Raw genomic sequence first — 23,875 nt, 5'->3', positions numbered from 1 at the left:
TGTGTGCCTGTCTCCCTCCATCTCTCATTTCCCCTGACTCTCTCTTATTCTGTTTTCCCACTCACGTCTCCTCTCCCTTCTCCCTCACACTTGTGCTGTCTCGAATGCATGCTCTTGCCCCTCTTGTCCTCTCCCTGTCTGCTTCTTCTCTTCCTCTTCCGCAGCTCCCGGCTCGGTGGCCGCTGCCCACACCCCACCCTGCCCCTTTCTCTGCGAGAAACCTCCGAGCAGCGCCCAGGGCCTGGGTGGCCCAACTCTGAGGTTTCTGTGGAGGGGCCCTGGGGTCATGACGTTTCCTTCTGGGGGTGACTTGGCATGAATGTGCTCTGTTTCCTCACTTCTGCAATTCCAGACAGCACAGAGGCCAGGGCTGCAGACAGATACTCAGACCTGACAGAGGCAGCCGCTGCCCCGGGACAGGTAAGAGGCGTCCCAGCCCTGGCCGGGCCAGGAGGAGGTGTGTGACAATGTCCTCGGGAGACCAAGGTCATGACGCCTAGACTGCGCCTAAGCAAACAAGTGCTTCTGTTTTTGGGTTTATTTTTAATTTTTAAAAATAATTAATTTATTTATTTTGGGCTGCGTTGGGTCTTCCTTACTGCTCAAGGCTTTCTCTAGTTGCGGCGAGCGGGGGCTACTCTTTGTTGCAGCCCACAGGCTTCTCACTGCGGTGGCTTCTCCTGTTGCGGAGCTTGGGCTCTAGGCGTGTGGGTTTCAGTAGTTGTGGCACGCAGGCTCAGTAGCTGTGTCTCGCAGGCTCAGTAGTTGTGGCGCTCGGGCTTAGTTGCTCCGCGGCAAGTGGGATCTTCCCAGACCAGGGCTTGAACCCTTGTCCTCTGCATTGACAGGCAGATTCTTAGCCACTGCACCACTAGGAAAGTCCCAGTGTTCCTGGTTTTAAGGGAATGTTTTGGCATCTTCTTCAGGCCCAGAGGCTCTTGCTTAAAAGGAATTCCGCGTGACCAAACTTTCCCAGGGAATCTGCTCCCCTCTTTGGTTCTCTAAGGCCAAGGCAGTGCTGAAGTGACCTCAGAGACCTCACTGGGAGGTGGCGATGGTGATGAGAGGGGGCTACCTAGATCTCAGGGGCTGGAAGCCATCTGATTTACTTGCTGTGTGGCCTTGACCGTGTCACATCCCCACTCTGTGCCTCCGTTTCCCAAATTGTCAAATTAGGATAATACCGTCTCCCCAGAATGAAGGTCAGCAAAGGTAAAGGGTCTGGTATAGCGCTGCGCACTTAGGAATTCACTAGATGCTGGGTTTTTCCAGGGGGATGATGAAGAGGATAACCAGGTTGCTGGTACAAAGTGCCTGGCTCACAACCTGCTTCCCCGGCAGGTCCCAGGCGGTAGGGACAGAGCACAGGCTGGTAACCCCTGTCCTTCACTGGCAGGTCCAGATGTGGGCATAGTGAATGGAGGCTGCTGCCCAGATACTTGCTCACCTGTAGAGAATGAGGGGACCAGCAGAGTCTCTCCCCAGGCATTCAGGAAGCTCTGATTTAGCTCTTGACTGAATACACAGCTGTGTTCCAGGTGCTTAAGTGTGTGTGTGTGTGTGTGTGTGTGTGTGTGTGTGAGTGAATGAGATGGTGGTGGTGGAGACTATGTGGGGGGAAGACCACCACTCGGCAGCCCCTCCCCCCCTTCTTAATTCTACAGGAGGGGACCTTCAGGTCTAAGTTTGGAGCTGAGCTCAGCTGGCTGGTGGGAGCAGCATGTCGAAAATTTCTGCTATCTCTTCACAGTTTATAAAGTCCGTTTCAGTTCCCCAAATGCCTTACTGTTTACCAAACCCTTTATCACGCCCAACCAACCATCTTCCTTTTCACAATAGTGTTTGAGGTTTGGTGGGGGAGGGGTGTGTGCAGATGAAGATCCCAAGGCTTAGAACTGGGGAGAGACTCACTCTAGGTGGTGGGTGGCTTGGCTGAGATCAGAGCCCAGATCCTCTGATCGTAATTCCTGATCGTAATTCGTAGTTCTCTTCAGCCACCCTTGGTCGCTGCTTCCAAAGGAGGAGATATGTGGCTGCTTTGGTACATTGCTGATTTATTTGCTCATTCATTCATTCATTCAACAAACATTTTCTGAGGGGGAGGGAGGAGCTCACAGTTATTGATCAATAACCTCGTGCATCAGTTGCTTCATTTTGCACTTATAACTTACCCTGTGAGGAAGGTTCTATTATCACCATTTTGCAAATGAAGAAAGAGAGGCTTCAAGGGCTGAAGATCAGCTAGGAAAGAGCAGAGCCAGGTGTAGATCTGAGTCTATGTGACCGCAGGGCCTGTGTCCTGTAACCTACGCTTTCCCTTGGGCCAGCCCCTGAAGATGTCAGAATGATTCCTGGTATAACAGAGGTGTGCCCTTGCTGGGGAAGCCCAGAGGAAGAAGCACCTCCTTGGGTGCTTCCTCTTCCCTGCCCTGGCTGACTTCCAGGAGGCAAGAAGTGGGGGAGGGTGACTCACAGACAGATACTACCTGGGTATCTTGGACCCAGAAAGAGAGACTCAGGCCAGGCTCAGGGTCCGCCAACTCCACAGGGATGTCCTAGGTCAGATGAGCAGAGACTGAGTCTCATCAATATAATATATAGGGCTTCCCTGGTGGCGTAGTGGTTGAGAGTCCGCCTGCCGATGCAGAGGAGACGGGTTCATGCCCCGGTCTGGGAAGATCCCACATGCCGTGGAGCGGCTGGGCCCGTGAGCCATGGCCGCTGAGCCTGCACGTCCGGAACCTGTGCTCCGCAACGGGAGAGGTCACAACAGTGAGAGGACCGCGTACCGCCAAAAAAAATAAAAATAAAAAATAAACCTGGGATCAGGTGGGCCCCAAGTGAGAAAGAAAGTTGGGAAACTCTGATGCCCAGGCCACCCCCCATCTCTGGGGCCCTAGACCCTGTCCCTGACCTCTTCCCAGACAATGAGCTCCATTCATCCACCAATAAACGTACCTAGCGTGGTGCTAGCCTCCTTGTACTGGAAACCATGTAGAGCCTAGTGCAGAATTCCCCAGAGGTCAGGAAACTTGCTCCCTTTATTTGCCCCTCAAATCCTTCTGCTTCCTGGTCAAATGGTAATGAAACCACTCCATGAGGGGAATTTTTAGAGGATATGACCAGAAGCACAGAGGCATGGCCAAGCCAGGGCACAAATGTCAAGCATCAGGGGAGGCCAGAATAGGAGGTAACTCATTTATTGAGCATGTTAGAAGTTTAACTGCTTTCAACCTCAAAGCTACACTGTGAGGTCAATGCTGATATCATTTCCGTTTTATTGATGTGAAAACTAGGACTCACAGAAGGGAAATGATTAAACTATGGTGTTTTAAACCTTTATTTTATTTATTTATTTATTTATTTATTTATTTATGTGTTCTGGCCGCGCTGCATGGCATGCGGGATCCTAGTTCCCTGGTTGAACCCGTGCCCCCTGCAGTGGAAGCGCGGAGTCCCAACCACTGGACCGTCAGGGAAGTCCCTGAACTTTGGTGTATTATTGGTCCCAGGGAATCTAAGGGCTAGGAGTGGCTGAGGCTGGTGTGAGAGGTTTGGAAGTGAAGGATGAGGGACAATGCGACTCTGTGTGTGTGTGTGTGTGTGTGTGTGATGCCTGAGGGAGGACCTGTACCCAGGGAGTTCCCAGCCCAGAAGGGAAAGAGAAATCAACATCCATTATAATGCAGTGTGATGTGTTATGGGAACCAAAGGTGGCACCTCTAACCCTTTCTGGGGTAGAGAAGTAAGACTAACAGTAGCCGGCATTCACTGAGCTCTTATCATAGATCAGGCATTTTCCATTTAATCCTTACAAAAATGCTATGATGTAGTGTTAGGATTCGTTTTTTTTTTTTTTTGCGGTACGCGGGCCTCTCACTGTTGTGGCCTCTCCCGCTGCGGAGCACAGGCTCCGGACGTGCAGGCGTAGCGGCCATGGCTCACGGGCCCAGCCGCTCCACAGCATGTGGGATCTTCCCAGACTGGGGCACGAACCTGTGTCCCGTGCATCGGCAGGTGGACTCTCAACCACTGCGCCACCAGGGAAGCCCTTTTTTTTTTTTTTTTTAAATAGATGAATGAACAGAGGCTTATGGAGGTGAAATTGTCTTGGGCAAGAATTGGCTGATAGCATTTTGCCAACTGTCTCTAGCTGCCATAAAAAGATGTGACTGTTTCCCAGAAGTTTTCAGGGTTAATGATATATCTGGAAGCTTGATACAGGTGGCTTCAAATTGGGGTAAACTTGGGATGAGCTAGATGTGAACGGTTGCAATGACAGTGGTGCTATTTTGAGAAACATTTGATCTAATCAGCTGATTGTCTGGATTTCCTGTAGATACAGCTTTTTAGAGCTGTTGATCATGAATACCTGAAATTGTGCTACATTATTCATTGAATCTTCACACCATGCTGGGAGCTATGTGCTTGAAATATTATCAGCTCCATTTACAGGGGAAGGACCTGAGGCTCAGAGAATGATAAGCTTGACCATGGTCGTGAAGCCAGGACAGAGACAGGATTTGAACGGAGGTTTGTCTGACGCCAGAGTCTGTGGTCTTAACCACTGTCCTTTCCCAAATACTTTATATCCTTTATCTCGCTGGGTGCTCACGGAAAGCTCTATAGGGTAGATGTGTTATTGTCCTCATTTTATAGATGAGGCCCAAAGAGGGGAAGCAGTTTTACCAAATGTCACACAACCATTAAATAAAAAAGCTGAGCCATATGATTCCAAGTTAAAATTATACAATGTATTTTCAAATCTGCCATCTCTGAGACCCATTAAAATTTGTTTTTATTGTGGTAGAAAAGATGGAAGAGGGATTTACCCTCTTAACAATTTTTAAGTATTGTTAACTATATGCACATGTTATACCACAGATCTCTGGAACGTTTTCATCTTGCATGACTGAATCTCTACACATTGAACATCAACTCCCTGTTTCTCCCTCCCTCCAGCCCCTGGCAACCACCGTTCTATTTTCTGTTTCTGTGAGTTTGATTACTTTAGAAACCTCATATAAGTAGAATCATTCAGTATTTGTCTTTTTGTGATTGGTTTATTTCACTTATTAATATCCTCAAGTTTCATCCATGTTGTAGCATAGGACAGGATTTCCTTCCTTTTTAAGGCTGCATAGTATTCCACTATACATATATACCACATTTTGTTTATCCATTCATCTGTCGATGGACATTTAGGTTGCTTCTATCTCCTGGCTATTGTAACTAGTGCTGCTGTGAACCTGGGTATACAAATACTTCTTCAAGATCCTGTTTTCAACCTTTTTTTGGAAATATACCCAGAAGTGAGATTTCTAGATCATTTGGGAGTTCTATTTTTAATTTTTTGTGGAACCTCCATACTGTTTTCCATAGTGGCTGCATCATTTTATATTCCCACTGACAGTGAGTGCCTAAGTGTTCCAATTTCTCCACATCCTCACTAACACATGTTATTTTCTGCTTTTATGATTGAGGCCATCCTAATGGGTGATATCTCATTGAGGTTTTGATTTGCATTTCCCTGATGATTAGTGATGTTGAGCATCTTTTCATATACTTTTTTTCCCCCTGCCTCTTGGCAATTTAAAAAAAATTTAGTTTATTGAAATATAGTTGATTTATAATGTTGTGTTGATTTCTGCTCTACAGCACAGTGATTTAGTTATACATATATATGTATATATATATATATACATTCTTTTCCATATTATTTTCCATTATAGTTTATCACAGGATATTGAATATAGTTCCCTGTGCTATATAGTAGGACCTTGTTGTTTATCCATTCTATATATAATAGTTTGCATCTGCTAATCCCAAACTCTCAATCCATCCCTCCCCATCTTTTCATATACTTGTTGGCCGTTTGTATATCTTTGGTGAAATGTTTCTTCAAGGCCTTTGCCCATTTTTAATTTTTTTTGTTGTTATTGAGTTGTAAGAGTTCTTTATATATTCTGAATATTAATCCCTTATATTATTTGCAAGTATTTTCTACAGTTTGGTAGGTTGGCTTTTACTCTGTTGATTGTTTCCTTTGCTACACAGAAGTTTTTAAGTTTGATGTAGTTCCAAATGTCTATTTTTCCTTTTGTTACCTGTGCTTTTGGTATCATACCCAAGTAATCATTGCCAATTCCAATGTCATGATGATTTCCCTTTAGGTTTTCCTCTAGGAATCTTATAGTTTCCAGTCTTTTTTTTTTTTTTTTTTTTTTGCGGTATGCGGACCTCTCACTGTTGTGGCCTCTCCCGTTGTGGATCACAGGCTCCGGATGCGCAGGCTCAGCGGCCATGGCTCACGGGCCCAGCCGCTCCGCGGCACATGGGATCCTCCCGGACCGGGGCACGAACCCGTATCCCCTGCATCGGCAGGCGGACTCTCAACCACTGCGCCACCAGGGAGGCCCCTAGTTTCCAGTCTTATGTTTAGGTCTTTAATCCATTTTGAGTTAATTTTTGTATGTGGTTTAAGATAAGGGTCCATCTTCACGCTTTTGCATGTGGATATCCAGTTTTCCAAATACCATTTGTTGAAGAGACTATCCTTTTCTCATTGTGTAGTCTTGGCACCTTTGTCAAAGATCATTTGACCATATATGTAGGGATTCATTTCTGGGCTCTCTATTCTGTTCCGTTGGTCTTTATGTCTGTCTTTATGTCAATACCACACTCTTTTGATTATTGTACTTTGTAATATGTTTTGAAATCATTAAGTGTGAGGCCTCCAGCTTTGTTCTTCTTTCTCAAGATTGTTTTGACTCCTGGGGGTGCTTTGAGATTCCTTATGAATTTTAGGATTATTTTTTCTATTTCTACAAAAAATGCCATTGGGATTTTAATAGGGCATTGAATCTGTAGATCAATTTGGGTAGTATGGACATTTTAGCAATATTAAGTCTTCCAATCCATGGCCGCAGGATGTCTTTCCATTTATTTGCGTCTTCTTTAATTCCTTTCAGCAATATTTTGTAGTTTTCAGTGTACAAGTTTTTTGCCTCCTTGGTTAAGTTTATTCCTAAGTATTTTATTCTTTTTGATGGTATTGTAAATGGGATTACTTTCTTAATTTCCTTTTCTCTTAGGCCCATTTTTAAATCCTCATTTTACCAGTGAAGAGACAGAGAGGCAGAGTCATGGGGTGAGTTTAGCGTTTGAACCAGGATTTGATTCCAGCTTCAACGCTGCCTGGCAGGAGTTAGATGAACGCAGAGCAGTCCCTCCCCTGCCTTTGCCCTGTTCAGTTCCCCACTTTGGGGAGCAAAGGTAAAAGCAGGGCCCCAGGTCGAAGGCAACTCTTCCCGGGGCCTTGCAGCCTCTGAAGCACCTGTTCTCAGGTAATAGGACAGGTCTGTGAGTGGATGAGTTGGTCAAGGAGTGGTTTGCTTCCACCAGGGGCCACAGCTTGGCCTGGGAGAGACAGGATGGGCCTTGGAGTTCAAAATCTCACTGGCCACTTCCCAGCTATGTGACTGTGGACAAGTCTGTTTCCCTCTCTGACCTCACTTTTTTTGCTGGAAAAATGGGCATTTTGTAAAACTCACCTTGCAAGGCTGATTTGAGGAGGAAATATGATCATGGGTAAGAGGTGTCTGTTCATTTAATCAGTGAATGATGCCCAGTGCCCTGAGCTTAGGTGGGCTGGCTCTGGCTCCCCTCCAGTCATGCCCTCCCCCACAGAGCACGGAGTCCTTGGATCTCGAAGGGAGTGCCCACTTGGATCCAGTGCCCCTCCCATGCTCCCAGACTTGCCAGGCTGCGAGGAGCTGCTGATTCATGGAATGTGCATGAACTTAGATATGACTGATTTATAGCTTATAAATATTTAGACATTTTTACTCTTGACCCCAAATGGCCCCACAAATGTTAGGGGCCAGTCTGACTGGTAAACCCAATGTCCCAACCCACAGTCCACACACTGGGGAAGTAATCAGCACATAATTCCTTCTGCCCAGATCTCAGTGGTCCCTCTGACTGTCCAGCTGAGGATGGGAACCCTTTCTCTAGGTGCCCTAGGGGCTGGGATTGTTTGCAGACAGTATGGGAATGGCAGCCAGTGGGGATTGGGACTGAATACTCTGCAGGGCAGGGGGTGGGAGATACAGATGGTAGAATTCTTCTTGTCTCCATAAATATTTATGGCCCCCTAGCCCACCCCCCAGCTAAATGCTGGGCCTGGGCCTGCTGCCCGGCCTTGATCCATCAGGGAGTCCTGCCCACGTGTTAAGTTGAGTGGTCTGAGTAGCCTCTTCCTTCTCCCTCCGGATGCTCCTTCCCTTCCTGAGGCGTTGAAAGCTTTTTTGGCATTAGCCCAACACCCTGTCCGGAGCTGGCAGGAAAGCCAGTATGTGGGTTAGGGTCCCTGGGGTCACTGGTGATCCGCAGTCCCCTCCCCTGGCTCCAAGTGACTGGGCCAATAGTGAGAGGAAGGCCTGGCCATTTGTGGCTACATTGCATGCTTATCTTTGGAAACATTGTTTGGCTTATAAAATTTTGCAGATGAAGAAACTGAGGCTCAGAGAGGTGAAGTCACTCGCCCAAGGTCACACAGCAAGTAAATGGCAGAGCCAGTTAAGAACCGAGGTCTTTCTGACTCCAGAGGCCTTTTCCCTACCCTGCCTTTTCCCCCCAGAGAGACTGGACACCTTTCCTTCATACTAATTTCCTCTGAATAATTGTCAGGGCTTGGTCATTCATTCATTCAGTCTTTAATGTCTGACACTGAAGATAAAGAGACAAAAATGATCTAGTCTCTGCCCTCAAGAAGCGCTCAGCCTGGCGAGGAAACATCCACAGAAATCAATATTTACAACATACAGTGTCAGATGCTATGCTGAGGAATGTGCCCAGTACCATGGCAACCCAGAGAAGGAGGCAACTCATTCTGCCTGGGGCAAACAGAGAAGGCGTCCCAGAGGAAGTACTCTTTAGATTAGGTCTTCAAAGATGAGTAAGATTTTGCTAGATAAAGCAATAGGCAAAAGGCATTCTCAGTAGGGGCCACAGCATGTGCAAAGGCACAGAGGTTTGAGGAGAAATAGTTTTTAGAGAAGCAGCAAGAAGTTCATTGTGGCTGGAGTAGAGGGTGAGTGGTAGTAGAGGCTGGTGGGAGATGAGATGGGGAAGGAGCTTGCACTTGGTGCTGGGCAATGGGGAGCCATGGAAGGTGTTAGAACAGGCAAGTATGTGGCTGACAGTGTGTGGAGGCACAGCACTGCTCAGAGTTCAGTGTGCGCGTGAATCACCGGGGACTCTTGTAAAAGTACAGATGCTGAAACAGCAGGTCTGAGGTAGAGTCAGGTTCTACATTTCTAACAAGCTCACAGCTGATGTCGATGCTGCTGGTGCCAGGACCACGCTTTGAGTAATGAGGTTGTAGAGGGCTCACTCCGCCTTGTCTGGAGGCTGCTCTGGGGAGCAGGCAGCCACTGGTGCTCTTTTGTTACTGGAGAGATCAGGCCTCTACCATCTTCTTGGGTCAGCCCTCTTGCAGCCCTCACAAAAGAGTCAATCTTGTTAGTTGCTAGATATTTGTTCACTAGACAAATATTTGTTAAGCTCCTACTCTGGCCAAGCCTGTGTTGGGTGCTGGGGATGGAGAGAGGAATTGGAAATGCTGCTTTCTGGTCCACGTCACCACCATCTCTTGCCTCTGACATAGTCTCTCTGCTTCCACTCTTGTCCCCTACCATCTATTCCCTGCTCAGCAGCTGGAGAGAGTCAGATCCTGCTGCTCATGTGCTTGACGTAGTCCAGCGGCCCTCTGATGTTTATAGAATAAAACCCAAACTCCTTACCATGGCATAGGAGTGATTTGGGGTCTGTTGCCCTCAGATCTCATCTTACTCTTCCCATTCCTCTGGGGACACTGACCCTTCAGTTCCTTGAACGTGACACATTTATTTTTAGGTCAGAATATGATGAACTTATTCCCACTGCAGGCCCTTTGCACGTGATACCCTTTGTCTGGAACATGCTTCTTCTAGATTTTCTCTTGACTTGTTCCTTCTCACTTTTTAGATTTTAGCCAGGGGAAGACACAGGTTTTGTAGGACTCTGAAGCTTATACAATATGTGGGCCCCTCTTTAAGAGATACCAAATTATAAATATACAATTAGAAACAAGGCCTAGGAAGGGGTCTTAAAGCTTAATTCCTTGGCTTCATGGTAGATCTGCCTCTAGTTTCATTTATATGTCACCTCCTCTGAGAAGCCTTCCCTGGTCACTCTATTTTAAGTAGCCCTCTATCCAGTCTTCATCATGTCACTATTTTTATTTCTTTTATTGAATTCATCACAATTTGAAATTACCTTGTTCATTTATCTCTGTACTTATTTTTGTCTGTTTTCCATGACTAGAGTATAAGCTCCTCAAGGGCCAGAATCTTGCCTGTTTTATTCCCACAGTGTCCCCAACACAGTGCCGGGCACTCAGCAGGATGTCAGGTGAATGAATGGACATGGTCTCATTCCTCAAGAAGCTAAGGCCTAGTGGCAGGAGGACACACACAGGCAATTTCAGTGAGCTTTGGGAGCCCAGGGGATGGGCACTTAACTGGGTCTTGGGGGAGAGGCAGGATGTGAAAGAGTTGGAGAGGCTTAGGAAAAACTACCTGGAGGAAAGGAGGCCTGAACAGCCTTAAAGGATGATCAGTAGTCAGCCGGGCAGAGAGAGGGAGGGGAGCATGAATGAAAGCGTGGATGTATGAGCCCCCAGACCCAGAGGAGACTAGGCTGGTTACATTTTGGGTGATTTCAAGGGTTCTATTGATGTAAAGGGGCATCTGGGCATTATGTTTGGGATGAGGGCCAAGGGAGTGGGAGTCACCTGGGGACCTGTGACTGAAGAGAAGGCAGCAGAAGTAGGAAGGGCCTGGGTGGTGGGTATTGGAGGCGCCAAGGATGAGGCTACTGGCAAAGGCAGGGGTTCCGCCCAAGGCGTCCACACTGATTCTGGTCCTGTATCTGGAAGGAAGAGACCTACCTCTGCTGGGCCTCCTGTGAGGGCCGTGTGGACTGGGGAGGCTCTGGATTCGGAAGGACCTGAGTACACATTGTCGCAGGTTGGGTTCCTGGGAAGATGCTTCTCACTTGAGATTAGCACACCGGCATGTTTTTCCTGGAATGTTTTAAAGCAAAACTGAGATATTGTGTAATCCTGCCTATAAATTCTTCAGTATGTGTGTATAATAGATAAGGAATTAAAAATCTAAAAGTATATAACCAATATATCATGATCACAGCCTCACAAAATTAGCATCAATTTCTTTTCTTTTTTTTTCTGGCTGTGCCTTGCAGCTTGCAGGATCTTTGTTCCCCGACAAGTGCTGAGCCCTAACCACTGGACTGCCAGGGAATTCCCAGCATCGATTTCTTAATTCCATCTAATACTTTGTGTTTGAGTTCTCCCAGTTGTCGAACATATGTGTGTGTGTGTATATATATATATATATATATATATATATATATATATATATATATATATTTTACAGTTAGTTTGTTTAAATCAAGATACACACAAGGTCCACACACAGCCTTTATTTGCTTAACTCAACTTCTTGAACGAGAATTTGACATTCCACTTCCTTGTCTCTCATTCACTCCTGAACGCATGCTTAGGAAACTACTGTCCATTTGATCAGGGAGATAGATTTCTGAGTGGCCCTGTGCAATGTTTGCTTTCCTGTCTTCATTGTGCTGGATCTCGCTGAGGCTTTTCACACCATTGGCCACTTGCTGCCACACTCTTGAAACTTTCTTCTGTTGGGTCTTGCGTGGTGGTCCCCTGGTCCTCCTCCTACATCTTGACCATCCTGTTCCTACCTGCAATGAACATTGTGGTACATGACTCTTTTTGAATTATGGTTTTCTCAGGGTATATGTCCAGTAGTGGGATTGCTGGGTCGTATGGTAGTTCTATTTTTAGATTTTTAAGGAACCTCCATACTGTTCTCCATAGTGGCTGTATCAATTTACATTCCCACCAACAGTGCAAGAGGGTTCCCTTTTCTCCACACCCTCTCTAGCATTTATTGTTTGTAAATTTTTTGATGATGGCCATTCTGACTGGTGTGAGGTGATACCTCATTGTGTTTTGGTTTGCATTTCTCTAATGATTAATGATGTTGAGCATTCTTTCATGTGTTTGCTGGCAATCTGTATATCTTCTTTGGAGAAATGTCTATTTAAGTCTTCTGCCCATTTTTGGATTGGGTTGTTTGTTTTTTTGATATTGAGCTGCATGGGCTGCCTGTAAATTTTGGAGATTAATCCATTGTCAGTTGCTTCATTGGCAAATATTTTCTCCCATTCTGAGGGCTGTCTTTTCATCTTGCTTATGGTTTCCTTTGCTGTGCAAAAGCTTTGAAGTTTCATTAGGTCCCATGTGTTTATTTTTGTTTTTATTTCCATGTCTCTAGGAGGTGGGTCAAAAAGGATCTTGCTGTGATTTATGTCATAGAGTGTTCTGCCTATGTTTTCCTCTAAGAGGTTTATAGTGTCTGGCCTTACATTTAGGTCTTTAATCCATTTTGAGTTTATTTTTGTGTATGGTGTTAGGGAGTGTTCTAATTTCACTTTTACATGAAGCAGTCCAGTTTTCCCAGCACCACTTATTGAAGAGGCTGTCTTTTCTCCATTGTATATTCTTGCCTCCTTTATCAAAAATAAGGTGACCATATGTGTGTGGGCTTACCTCTGGGCTTTCTATCCTGTTCCATTGATCTATATTTCTGTTTTTGTGCCAGTATCATATTGTCTTGATTACTGTAGCTTTGTGGTATAGTCTGAAGTCAGGGAGCCTGATTCCTCCAGCTCCGTTTTTCTTTCTCAAGATTGTTTTGGCTATTTGGGGTCTTTTGTGTTTCCATACAAATTGTGAAATTTTTTGTTCTAGTTCTGTGAAAAATGCCATTGGTAGTTTGTTAGGAATTGCATTGAATCTGTAGATTGCTTTGGGTAGTATAGTCATTTTCACAATGTTGATTCTTCCAATCCAAGAACATGGTATATCTCTCCATCTGTTTGTATCATCTTTAATTTCTTTCATCAGTGTCTTATAGTTTTCTGCATACAGGTCTTTTGTCTCCTTAGGTAGGTTTATTCCTAGATATTTTATTCTTTTTGTTGCAGTGGTAAATGGAAGTGTTTCCTTAATTTCTCTTTCAGATTCCTCATCATTAGTGTATAGGAATGCAAGAGATTTCTGTGCATTAATTCTGTATCCTGCTACTTTAACAAATTCATTGATAAGCTCTAGTGGTTTTCTGCTGGCATCTTTAGGAGTCTCTATGTACAGTGTCATGTCATCTGCAAACAGTGACAGTTTTACTTCTTCTTTTCTGATTTGGATTCCTTTTATTTCTTCTTCTTCTCTGATTGCCATGGCTTGGGCTTCCGAAACTATGTTGAATAATAGTGGTGAGAGAGAACAACCTTGTCTTCTTCCTGATCTTAGAGGAAATGGTTTCAGTTTTTCACCATTGAGAACGATGTTGGCTGCGGGTTTGTCATATTTGGCCTTTATTATGTTGAGGTAGGTTCCCTCTATGCCTACTTTCTGGAGGGTTTTTATCATAAATGGGTGTTGAATTTTGTCGAAAGGGAAGTGCAGAGTCTTAAGAATTGGACTGCCAGGCAAGTCCATTCTCTTTTCATGTTGGGCTCTTCAGGGTTTAACCCTGGATCCTCCTGGGTGTTTCTCAGGCACTCCACCTGGGATATGGCCCCCACGAAGTTCATCCTCTATGCCCCACACTCTTCCTCCTCAGTGTCATCTTCGTGAAGACAGACACCACCCAGCTCCAGTCATCTGGGCCAGAAAACCTGGCCATCCTTGTCTCCTCCCTTTCTCTCAACCACTATCCCGTGCATCTCTAAGTTCCGTCCATTCCATCTCCCAAATCATTCTCACAGCCATCCATTTCCATCCACTCTGCCATGTTCCAAGCTTCCCTTTGGTGCTCTGGACAGTTGCAGTTATCTCTTTGTTATCTCCCTGCCTCTGACCTGAGGCCCCTCCAATTCATTCTGTACACAACAGTCAAAGCCATATTCCATAAACCTGAAACCCCACATCCTTCAATGACTCCCCATTTCCAGCAGAATCAAATACAAACTCCTTTAGCCTAGTATGCAAGACACTACTTCAGTTGACTGATGCTTGCTTTGGAGGTCCTGTCTCTCCTCACCACCAACCCACCCACCTTTTAAGTTTTAGCCAAACCAAACTTCTCAAGTTCCCTGAGAACAAGGCACATCCTCTCCTGTTCTTCCAGACGTCTTCCTCTCTCCCAGCTGCATCTGGCGAACTCCTTGTCTTCCTTCAGGATAAGCAGGAGTCGTTCCTGACCGTCAAGTCTGGGTCACGGGCACCACTCAGAATGACCCTGACATCTAGAACCTCCACCATCCTAACACTTAGCACCTATGTATTTCTGAATCTCTCTCTTGAGAAATGGCCTGTGAGCCACTGAAGGACAAAGACGAGGTCTGTTCTCAGAGGCCTCCGGACTCTGCCCAGGCTGGCAGCAGTGAGCTTGTCCAGTGAAGGCATGAATGAGTGACTGAATGGGCGAGCTGGGCTATTCTGTGTGTGCCCCATTCACATGGTGAGACTATTTTTTTAAAAAAAATCAATTAATACCAAAAAAACCCCCAAACCCCCCAAAATCCATGATGAACAAAATACCAAAAGTTTAAATGAAGACAGGATCATAATACAGGCAGGGCTGTATTAGAGCCTGGGGCAAAAGGAAGCATCAGTAATACTGATTCTTTTTTTTTTTTTTTTTTTTCGGTACGCAGACCTCTCTCACTGTTGTGGCCTCTCCCGTCGCGGAGCACAGGCTGCAGACGCGCAGGCTCAGCGGCCATGGCTCACGGGCCCAGCCGCTCTGCAGCATGTGGGATCCTCCCGGGCCGGGATGCGAACTCATGTCCCCTGCATCGGCAGGCGGACTCTCAACCACTGCACCACCAGGGAAGCCCAGTAATACTGATTTTGATTCTTCAAATGATTGCATCCAAATATTATTTATCTTGATTACTGAGGTTTTTGGTGCTCCCTTAAATTTTGCACCCAGATGAGCACCTCATGAGCCTTATTCAAATCCTGATCCTCATGGGAAGACTTTCTCAATATGCCTAGGCAGGGGTGGCATAAGCAGCAGGGCCCAGGAGGATGTCCTGAGTGTAGTCTTTTGCCTGGAGAAGGATAGTTTCTGGAGGACAGTTGTCCCTACTCCACTGTGCTGGAGCCTAAACCCAAGAAGAGGACAGGACTTACTTAGGGGTGGGAATAAGGTGTTGGGGGTGAATGGGATGTGACTTCCTCAAAGACCCAGAGTGAGCACCACACACCTCCCAGCTGTGGGCTGCTCCCCGCCCCCCGCCTCTCAGGCCCCAGGAACAGGGTCCCCTAAGGCACAAGGGTCCAGCAGGAAAAAGAAACAAGGCTAGTCCCAGATGAATGCACGTCTTAGTCTCAAAGGAAATGGGGGGACGGGGCGGGGTGGTGAACTGAGATTGTGGAGCATTGATTTTCAAATTTTCTGGTCTCGGGATCTCTTTATATTCTTAAAAATTATTGAGGGCCTCAGAGAACTTTTGTTTACATGGGTATACCTACCAATATTTACCCTCTTCAAAATTAAAACTAAGACATTCTAAAAATTTTTGTTTTTAAATGTAAAAACCAATAATAAACTCATTTCATGTTAACATAAATAATGTTTTTAGTGGAAAATAACTAAAGTTTTCAAAACATAAACAATTTAGGGAGAAGAGTAACATTGATTTACATTTTTTTCCCCAGTCTCTTTAATGTTGGGTTTAATAGAAGACAGCTGGATTCTCATATTCACTTCCACACTCAGTCTATTGTGATATGTTGTTTTGGTTAAAGTATATGAAGAAAATCTGCCCTCACACAGATGTATGTGCATTTGTAAAGGGAGGAATATTTTAATGGCTTTTTCAGATAATTGGTGATATTCTTCTTTGATTCTACCTCAGAACTCCGAAATGGTGGTTTCTTAAAAGTTAGTTGCAATGTATACTGAATCATATCAACAAACTTTTTGTCATCTGTGAACAAGGCAATGTATTGGTCTATCTTGCCCTTTGAATCTTTTACCTCTATTTAATTTTGAAACATCATGCTTTCCTCATTTGGAAAATATTGGTTCACTGAGATATACAGGTCTTCCAGATATTGACCTTTCAGTATAAGATGTCAAAAAATTGTATTAATTAATATCACTACCAATCTCATCAGAAAATTCTTTGGATATTGGAAAGCTGTCAAGCTCATGCTGACAGATACAGATCTTCCAAATATTTTAATCTTTTCTTGAAAGTTAAAATTTTAATCATGGCAGCAAAAACCCATCATTGGTTTTCCTTGAAGTGACAGGATCACTTTATTTATATAGTGACTTTTTGAGAAAAAGTCTGACAGATACCCAAGTCTCTGAAAAGCCATAGTTTGCCAGTCATTTTTTCAAGTGATAATGATGATCCAAAAAACAGCTCAGCTCACAACTCAAACAATGGCATTGGTTCTTTTTCTGAAGACAACCACTCTACTCCAGTTTGCAGTAGAGATGTTTCATGTGTATTTCCCATTCCGATACACAGATTATTAAACAGATGTGTACTGGGCTTCCCTGGTGGCGCAGTGGTTAAGAATCCACCTGCCAATGCAGGGAACACGGGTTCGAGCCCTGGTCCGGGAAGAGCCCTCGAGCCGCAACTACTGAGCCCATGTGCTACAACTACTGAAGCCTGCGTGCCTAGAGCCCGTGCTCCACAACAAGAGAAGCCACCGCCATGAGAAGCCCGCTCACTGCAACAAAGAGTAGCCCCCACCTGCCACAACTAGAGAAAGCCTGTGTCCAGCAACAAAGACCTAATGCAGCCAAAAATAAATAAGAATTTAAAAATTTGTAAAAAATAATAATAAAAAAATAAAGTGAGATTGGCTTTTTTTTTTTTTTTTTTTTTATGCTGAATGCATAGCTGTGAAGGATATGACTCCTATGATAGTTTGGTGTCCCTGCCTTGACTGGTGCTAAGGAGCCAGCAGTTTTGCTCACCCTTTTGTACCGTCAGCGCAAATGTCAGTCAACTCAGTGAAAAAGACAAATAATGTCTTGGTATTATTATGATGATCATTTTGACCTCATGGATTCCCTGAAAGTTTTCAGAGATAGACCTCCTCTCTCAGCCCTCGTTTACATGGACCACCCTTTGAGAGTTGTTGTCTTACACCTTTGGGATCAGATGGCAGGGTCACCTTTAGGAGGGAAAAGATCCCAGCTGAGTAGAAGCTAGCAATTTGCTGCTGAGGAAGCAGAATAAAAGTATGTAATTCACAATGTGACTTGAGGGTGAGTTTTTTGTTTTTAAAGGAATCGCAATGATTTCTTGGAATAATGGAACCTACATTTATTTAATTAACATAGACAAACCACTACCATATACTAAATAGAACAAAGAACAAAATTTTTCTCAATCAAGAGAAAAATTCTAATTACAGCCACTGGTTTCTTTAAACTCACCTGTAAGTATCTATAGACTTCTTCAACTGTTTCCACTGCTCTGGGGCTCCCTAAGGGGTGGGTGTAATTAACAAGGCTTATTACCCATTCCTTTTATTTATTGATTCATGGTCTGGGAATAGTGTTGATTAGGCAGACAAGGTCCTTGATCTGCCGGTGCTCACAGTCAAGTGGGAGAGTGTGAAACAATCATACAAACATGAATATGATTACAATTGTGCTAAGATTTAAGAAGAAGTACAGGGAGCTTTGAGATGGGACCTGACCTGACCTGGAGGTCATTGAAGACCTCCCTGAAGAAGTGAAATTCAGCTAAGGTCTGAAACATGAGTTGGAGTTGGCCAGGTGGCAGTGGGGTGTGGATAGGGAAGCATGTTCAAGGCAGTGTCATGGCTATGTGTGCAGGCTGAAGCAGGAGAGTTCTGGGTGGGTTTGAAGACCCACCTGGGAAGTCCATTTTGGCTGGAGCCTGGTGAGAAGGTGGCATGAGATGAGGGTGGAGTGGCAGCCAGAGGTCAGGGCAAGGGCCATCAGGTGGCCTTTTTTCCAGTTCCTGGAACCTACCAATCTCTTTCCTGCCGCAGTGCTAGACTCACGCAGATTCCTCTGCCTGGAACTCTCTTCCTAGGCTCTTCTTTCAGGCCTCAATGGAAATGTCACCTCCTTTCAAAGTAGATATCTTGGGGCTTCCCTGGTGGTGCAGTTGTTAAGAATCCGCCTGCCAATGCAGGGTACACGGTTTTGATCCCTGGTCAGGGAAGATCCCACATGCCACAGAGCAACTAAGCCCATGCACCACAACTACTGAGCCTGCGCTCCAGAGCCCGTGAGCCGCAATTACCGAGCCCATGTGCTGCAACTACTGAAGCCCACGTGCCTAGAGCCCATGCTCCGCAACAAGAGAAGCCACCGCAATGAGAAGCCCACTCACTGCAAAGAAGAGTAGACCCCGCTCGCCACAACTAGAGAAAGCCCGTGTGCAGCAACAAAGACCCAATGCAGCCAAAAATAAATAAATAATAAATAAATAAATAAATAAATTTATATTAAAAAAAGTAGACCTCTGTTTTCTTCTCCATGTCAGCACCTTATTTTCTTCATATAGCAGTTATGTTTGTTTACACTGCTTTTGTCTATCGCCCCCATGGGACTCTTAAGTTCCCTGAGAGCAGGGTCCTGTTGGTCACGTTCACCTGCCTCTCCTGTGTTTGGCAGTGAGCCTGACACACAGTTGCTGCTCAGAAATATTTTTGGTTGAATGTATGAAGGAACAAATGAAGACAAAGCTAGATTTGAGATCCTGGCTCCATCCCTTAATGCTGTGTGACCTTGGACAAGTCACATAACCACCCTATACTTTGTTTCCTATTCTGTAAAATGGGGATCTTACTTCCTATCTCAAAGGGCTTTTGCGAGACTCAAAGGAGGTAGTGCGTGTGGAAGCACTGAGCAGGGTGCCTGGCTCCAAACGATGTGCTCTTAAGTGTTAACTGTCTTCCTTGCTTCTCACTGCCTATTCCCTGCTCTTTTCACTCTACTATGATATATGATGAGCCTTGGGCCTTACTTAATCGCGAGTCTCTTGCCATCCCATCCCCCTCAGCTGCAACACAAACATAAGAGGGGCTTCCAGGCTCACGTGATGGCAACATAGTGGGAGGGACAAGAGGGGAGGGAGGAACTGGTTTTTCTGGACAGTGGATGGGGGCAAAGAACTGTTGAAAATGAACCAGACTTTGGGTAGTACGATTATGGCTACTTTTAATCTTCTTTCATATGTAGTTGAATCTTGAACAACACAGGAATTAGGGGCGCCACACTCCCCGCAGTTGAAAATCTTCTTATAACTTTACAGTTGGCTCTCCTTCTGTGGGGTTCCGAATCTGTGGATTCATCCAACCATGGGTCATGTAGTATTGTATTTTTGTATTGTATTGTATTAATCAAAAAAAAAATCCATGTGTAAGTGGACCCACACAGTTCAAACCTGTGTTGCTCAAGGGTCAACCGTACTTAAAACAAACAAACACCTTTTTGTTTTGAAATAATTTTAGGCCTTCAAAAAAGTTGCAAAATAGTACAAAGAGTTCATTATATGCCCTTCACCCAACATTCTCAATTTATAAAACCATAGTACAATGATCAAAACCAGGAAATGAACATGGTTACAGTATTATCTAAATTATAGACCTTATTTGAACTTCACCAGTTTTCCCCTAACAATATTTCTGTTCCCGGGTACGATCCAGGATCCCACTTTGCACTTAGTTGTCCTATGTCTCCTTTATATCCTCTGATCTATGATAGTTCCTCAGTCTTTCCTTGTCTTTCGTGACCTTGACACTATTGGTCAGTCATTTTGTAGAATGTTGCACAATTTGGCTTTGTCTGATGTTTTCTCATGGCTAAATTGAGATTATGCATTTTTGGCAAGAATACCACAGAAGTGGTGTTGTGTTATTGTCAGTACATCATACCAGGGGTACATGATGTTGACATGTCTTACTAATGATGGCGCTACTCTTTTTTACTTGGTTAAAATATTGTTTATTGGGCTTCTCCACTGTATACTTTTCTTTTAAAATTATACTTAAAATTTTTTAATTACTAAAGCAATGCACACTCCTAAAAAGTTTAAACAAACAAAAAAACTGTGAAGTAATTATACTTCCCACCAAGCCCACCTCACCTTCCCAGAGGTTTCACCACTGTCATCGCTTTGAGGGGTATCCTTCTAGATCATTTTCTATATCATATACAAGTATATAATGGGGTCATACCAACTTTTGTTTTGTTTTGTTTTACTTAACAATATTATCCAGGGACAACTTTACATGGCAGTACAATCAGATCTAACTCATTCATTCTAATATATAGCTACTATTTCATTCTCTGGGTGACTCTAATATACATCTGTGTATTTTCTAGATTTTGTATGGGCACGTGAATTATTTTTTAACATAAGACATTTTACCATCAAAATTTTTATCTCAAATTTCATCAATAGAAAAATATTCAAATTTTGTCAGATATTAAAAACCGTAGAATTTAAAATTTTTTAAAAATTTAAATTTCCATCTGTTTCATCACCAGGAATAGATTATCTAAAACTCTAAGTCAAAACGAGCTAAAGAAGAAAAAAGTATATTTTTAAATGGAACAAGAGAAAAGAAACTGAACTGCCACTGATTTTATTGAATGTCAGAGGCCATTCATTTAAAAAACACACGATTATATTATGTAGGAAGAAAAAAAACCAATTAATTGGAAAATGCCATCAATTTTAGAGTGTTTAAAATGTGCAAAATGGGAGTCTTGGAACTGAGTAAATAAGATAGTCCCTTGTTAGCCCTTCATTAACCAGAATTTCTGTGTGGTCTTCCAGGCATAGGTAGGATCCTATGACCAGCTGCCCATTCCAGCCCACAGTGATGGAGGCAAATGATTCCTCTCGTGTGGATTCTGAGTTCCGATACACCCTCTTCCCAATTTTTTATAGCATCATCTTTGTGTTAGGGGTCCTCGCCAACAGCTATGTGCTTTGGGTCTTTGCCCGCCTGTACCCTTCCAAGAAATTCAATGAGATAAAGATCTTCATGGTGAACCTCACCGTGGCTGACCTGCTCTTCCTGGTCACCCTGCCCCTGTGGATCATCTACTACTACAACGAGGGCAACTGGATTCTTCCTGAATTCCTGTGCAACCTGGCTGGCTGCTTCTTCTTCATTAACACCTACTGCTCAGTGGCCTTTTTGGCCGTCATCACTTATAACCGCTTCCAGGCTGTAACACGGCCCATCAAGACCCTTCAGGTCACCACCCGCAAGCGTGGCATCCTTTTGTCCCTGATCATCTGGGTGGCCATTGTGGCCGCTGCATCCTACTACCTCATCCTGGACTCCACCAACACAGTGCCCAGCAAGACTGGCTCAGGCAACATCACACGCTGCTTTGAGCACTACGAGAAAGGCAGAATCCCAGTCCTCATCATCCACATCTTCCTCGTGTTCAGCTTCTTCCTTGTCTTCCTCATCATCCTCGTTTGCAACCTGGTCATCATCGTCACGCTGCTCACACAGCCGGTGCAGATGCAGCGCAATGCAGAGGTCAAGTGCCGGGCACTCTGGATGGTCTGCACGGTCCTGGCTGTGTTCATCATCTGCTTTGTGCCCCACCACATTGTACAGCTGCCCTGGACCCTGGCTGAGCTGGACTTCCAGAACAGCAACTCCCACCAGGCTATTAATGATGCACATCAGGTCACTCTCTGCCTTCTTAGTACCAACTGTGTCTTAGACCCCATCATCTACTGTTTCCTCACCAAGAAGTTCCGTAAGCACCTCATGGAGAAGTTCTACAGTATGCGCAGCAGCCGGAAATGCTCCCGGACCACCATGGAGACAGGCAATGACACGGTCATGCCGCTCAAACAGGTCCCTGTCAATTGCCTCAAAGATTAGTCCCGGATTGTTGGAGCTCAGAGGCTTATCCTCCATGGGCATCATGGAGTGACCTGGGGGAGGAAGGGGTGTCTGATATGGCCCTGGCATCTCCTCCCTGGGCACTGGTGGCCCATTAGATATGGAGGCTACCTCACCAAAGTGTCGATGCTGGCAGAGCCAGACTGCTGGGAAATCCAGAACTTGAATGAGCCCTTTCAGCCACCTTTGGGCACACGCCATAATAACCTTGGTTGGTAACCTCATCCCGAGCGCCTGAGTCTGATAGCTCTGGAAGGAATGTCAGGGCCAGGGGCAGTCCTTGGGGGTTGACACTGAGCCACCCAGTTCACCCTACCAGGACAGCAGTCCCGAATGAGTAAGTCCTAAAGTTTTGGGCAACCACTCCCTTTATCACTAAAACGTCAGAGAAGGGGTTTTGGAAAAGGGATGCTCCCCTCGCTGTGTGGCACCATCTCTGGGATAGACTTTTGAGCTAGGATGGTGCCACCCAGTCTCCACCTAAAGGCACAAGGTCTTTGTGACACTTCTCACGGGAAGTGGCTTGGTGGAACCTTCTCCCGAGTCATGCAACAACCTGTACTGAGTGATGACCAGAGAAGATAAAACATGCATAGACCGAAAGCTAGGATGGGGAGCCTGTCTCCTGGGGCAGATGTGTGTTTCCGCACAGGCCTCACCTCAGGCCTGGGGCAGCTCTGGGGCAGCGGGAGAGACACAACACCCACATCCACTTTCTGTCTCAACAAGGGACCCTGATGAAGTAACACCTGCAGGACAGCCACCCACTGTGGGTGGGCAAAGTCTCCTCAAAGCCAAATTGGGGCCCTCCAGGCCACTGCGATGCCCAGAGGCTTCCGTGGGAAAGAACAGTTAGGCTGAGAAGTGCCTGCAGGAAGGCCTTCAGAGTGGAAGGAGCCTGTAGCTCCCTTCCCCACCTCACCTTCCGGGAGGCCCCTCTGACTTAGCTGCCACGAGCTGAGAAGAGCAACTAGAATCCCAAGGGCAGGCAGACACTTTGAGTTCTGGGTGCAGAAGAGAGGTTCTAGATGCCTGAGCCTCCTCTCACACCCTGAGCACCTGCAGTGTGAACCTGACAGCCTCAGACCTAGGGGCTTGGAGGAGCCTTCCCTGGTTTCCAGAAATCGTCTTCCCTTCCAGCCAGTGACCCCACAAAGCTGGGATCCTCGTTTCCCGCATACTGGGCTGATTTTGATAAATGCCTCCCAATGGGCCAGAGACCTGCTTGGGTCTGGGATGGCAGTTGTGGGCTGGACTTAGCAGGTGGTGACTAGGTGGATAGTGCAGTGGACTTGAACTTCGGTGTCACACAGACCCAGGTTCAAGCTGTGGCTTTGTCACTTCCTGCCCAGGGCCTGTGAACTGAATTTCCTACCTCATAGAGTTATGAGGAGTGGATACCTCTTGGTCAGGCTGACTGCTCATCCCAGATTCTCCCGTCTTCTGAGAATTTGTTCCCCCTAAACCTCCGATAGGAGCTGAAGGGATGCGAGGTGAGCGTCTGTCTCTAGTGGGGCCAGTCAGGTTCTCGCTTGGGAATAAGCAGCAAGATTCAGGGATGCTCTTTCAGGCTCTGCAGGCCACTTACTGGAACACATTTAAACTCTGGAGCTGTGTGTGTGTGTCTGTGTGTGTGTGTGCATGTGTGTGAGGTGTGTGTGTCTGCATGTCTGTGTGTGAGGTGTGTGTGTGCATGTGTGTGTACGAGGTGTGTGTGTCTGCGTGTGTATGTGTGTGAGCTGTGTGTGTGAGGTGTGTGTGTGTCTGCGTGTACGTGTGTGTGTGAGGTGTGTGTCTGCATGTCTGTGTGAGGTGTGTGTGTGC

General features: G+C 45.4%; 1 protein-coding gene across 2 annotated transcripts; it reads left to right on the top strand.

Annotated features, from left to right (window-relative positions):
- The first annotated feature begins 375 nt into the window (after positions 1-375).
- PTAFR (platelet activating factor receptor) lies at positions 376-22,218 on the top strand. Of its 2 annotated transcripts, none has more exons than XM_082614544.1 (2): positions 376-420; positions 20,956-22,218. In XM_082614544.1, the coding sequence occupies exon 2, from the start codon at positions 20,972-20,974 to the stop codon at positions 22,028-22,030; it is 1,059 nt and encodes a 352-aa protein (XP_082470670.1). In that variant the 5' UTR covers positions 376-420; positions 20,956-20,971; the 3' UTR covers positions 22,031-22,218. The 2 variants fall into 2 exon arrangements, 1 of the variants encoding a protein (XP_082470670.1); XR_014293459.1 differs by lacking the exon at positions 20,956-22,218 and adding an exon at positions 16,648-17,021 and having other exon boundaries at positions 401-420.
- The last annotated feature ends 1,657 nt before the right edge of the window (positions 22,219-23,875 follow it).

This window comes from Mesoplodon mirus (genome assembly GCF_964341445.2).
Source record: "Mesoplodon mirus genome assembly, chromosome: 3".
Taxonomy (NCBI): Eukaryota; Metazoa; Chordata; class Mammalia; order Artiodactyla; family Ziphiidae; genus Mesoplodon; species Mesoplodon mirus.
Note: the sequence above shows the minus strand (reverse complement) of the source record. Positions and strands in the feature narration are given on the sequence as shown.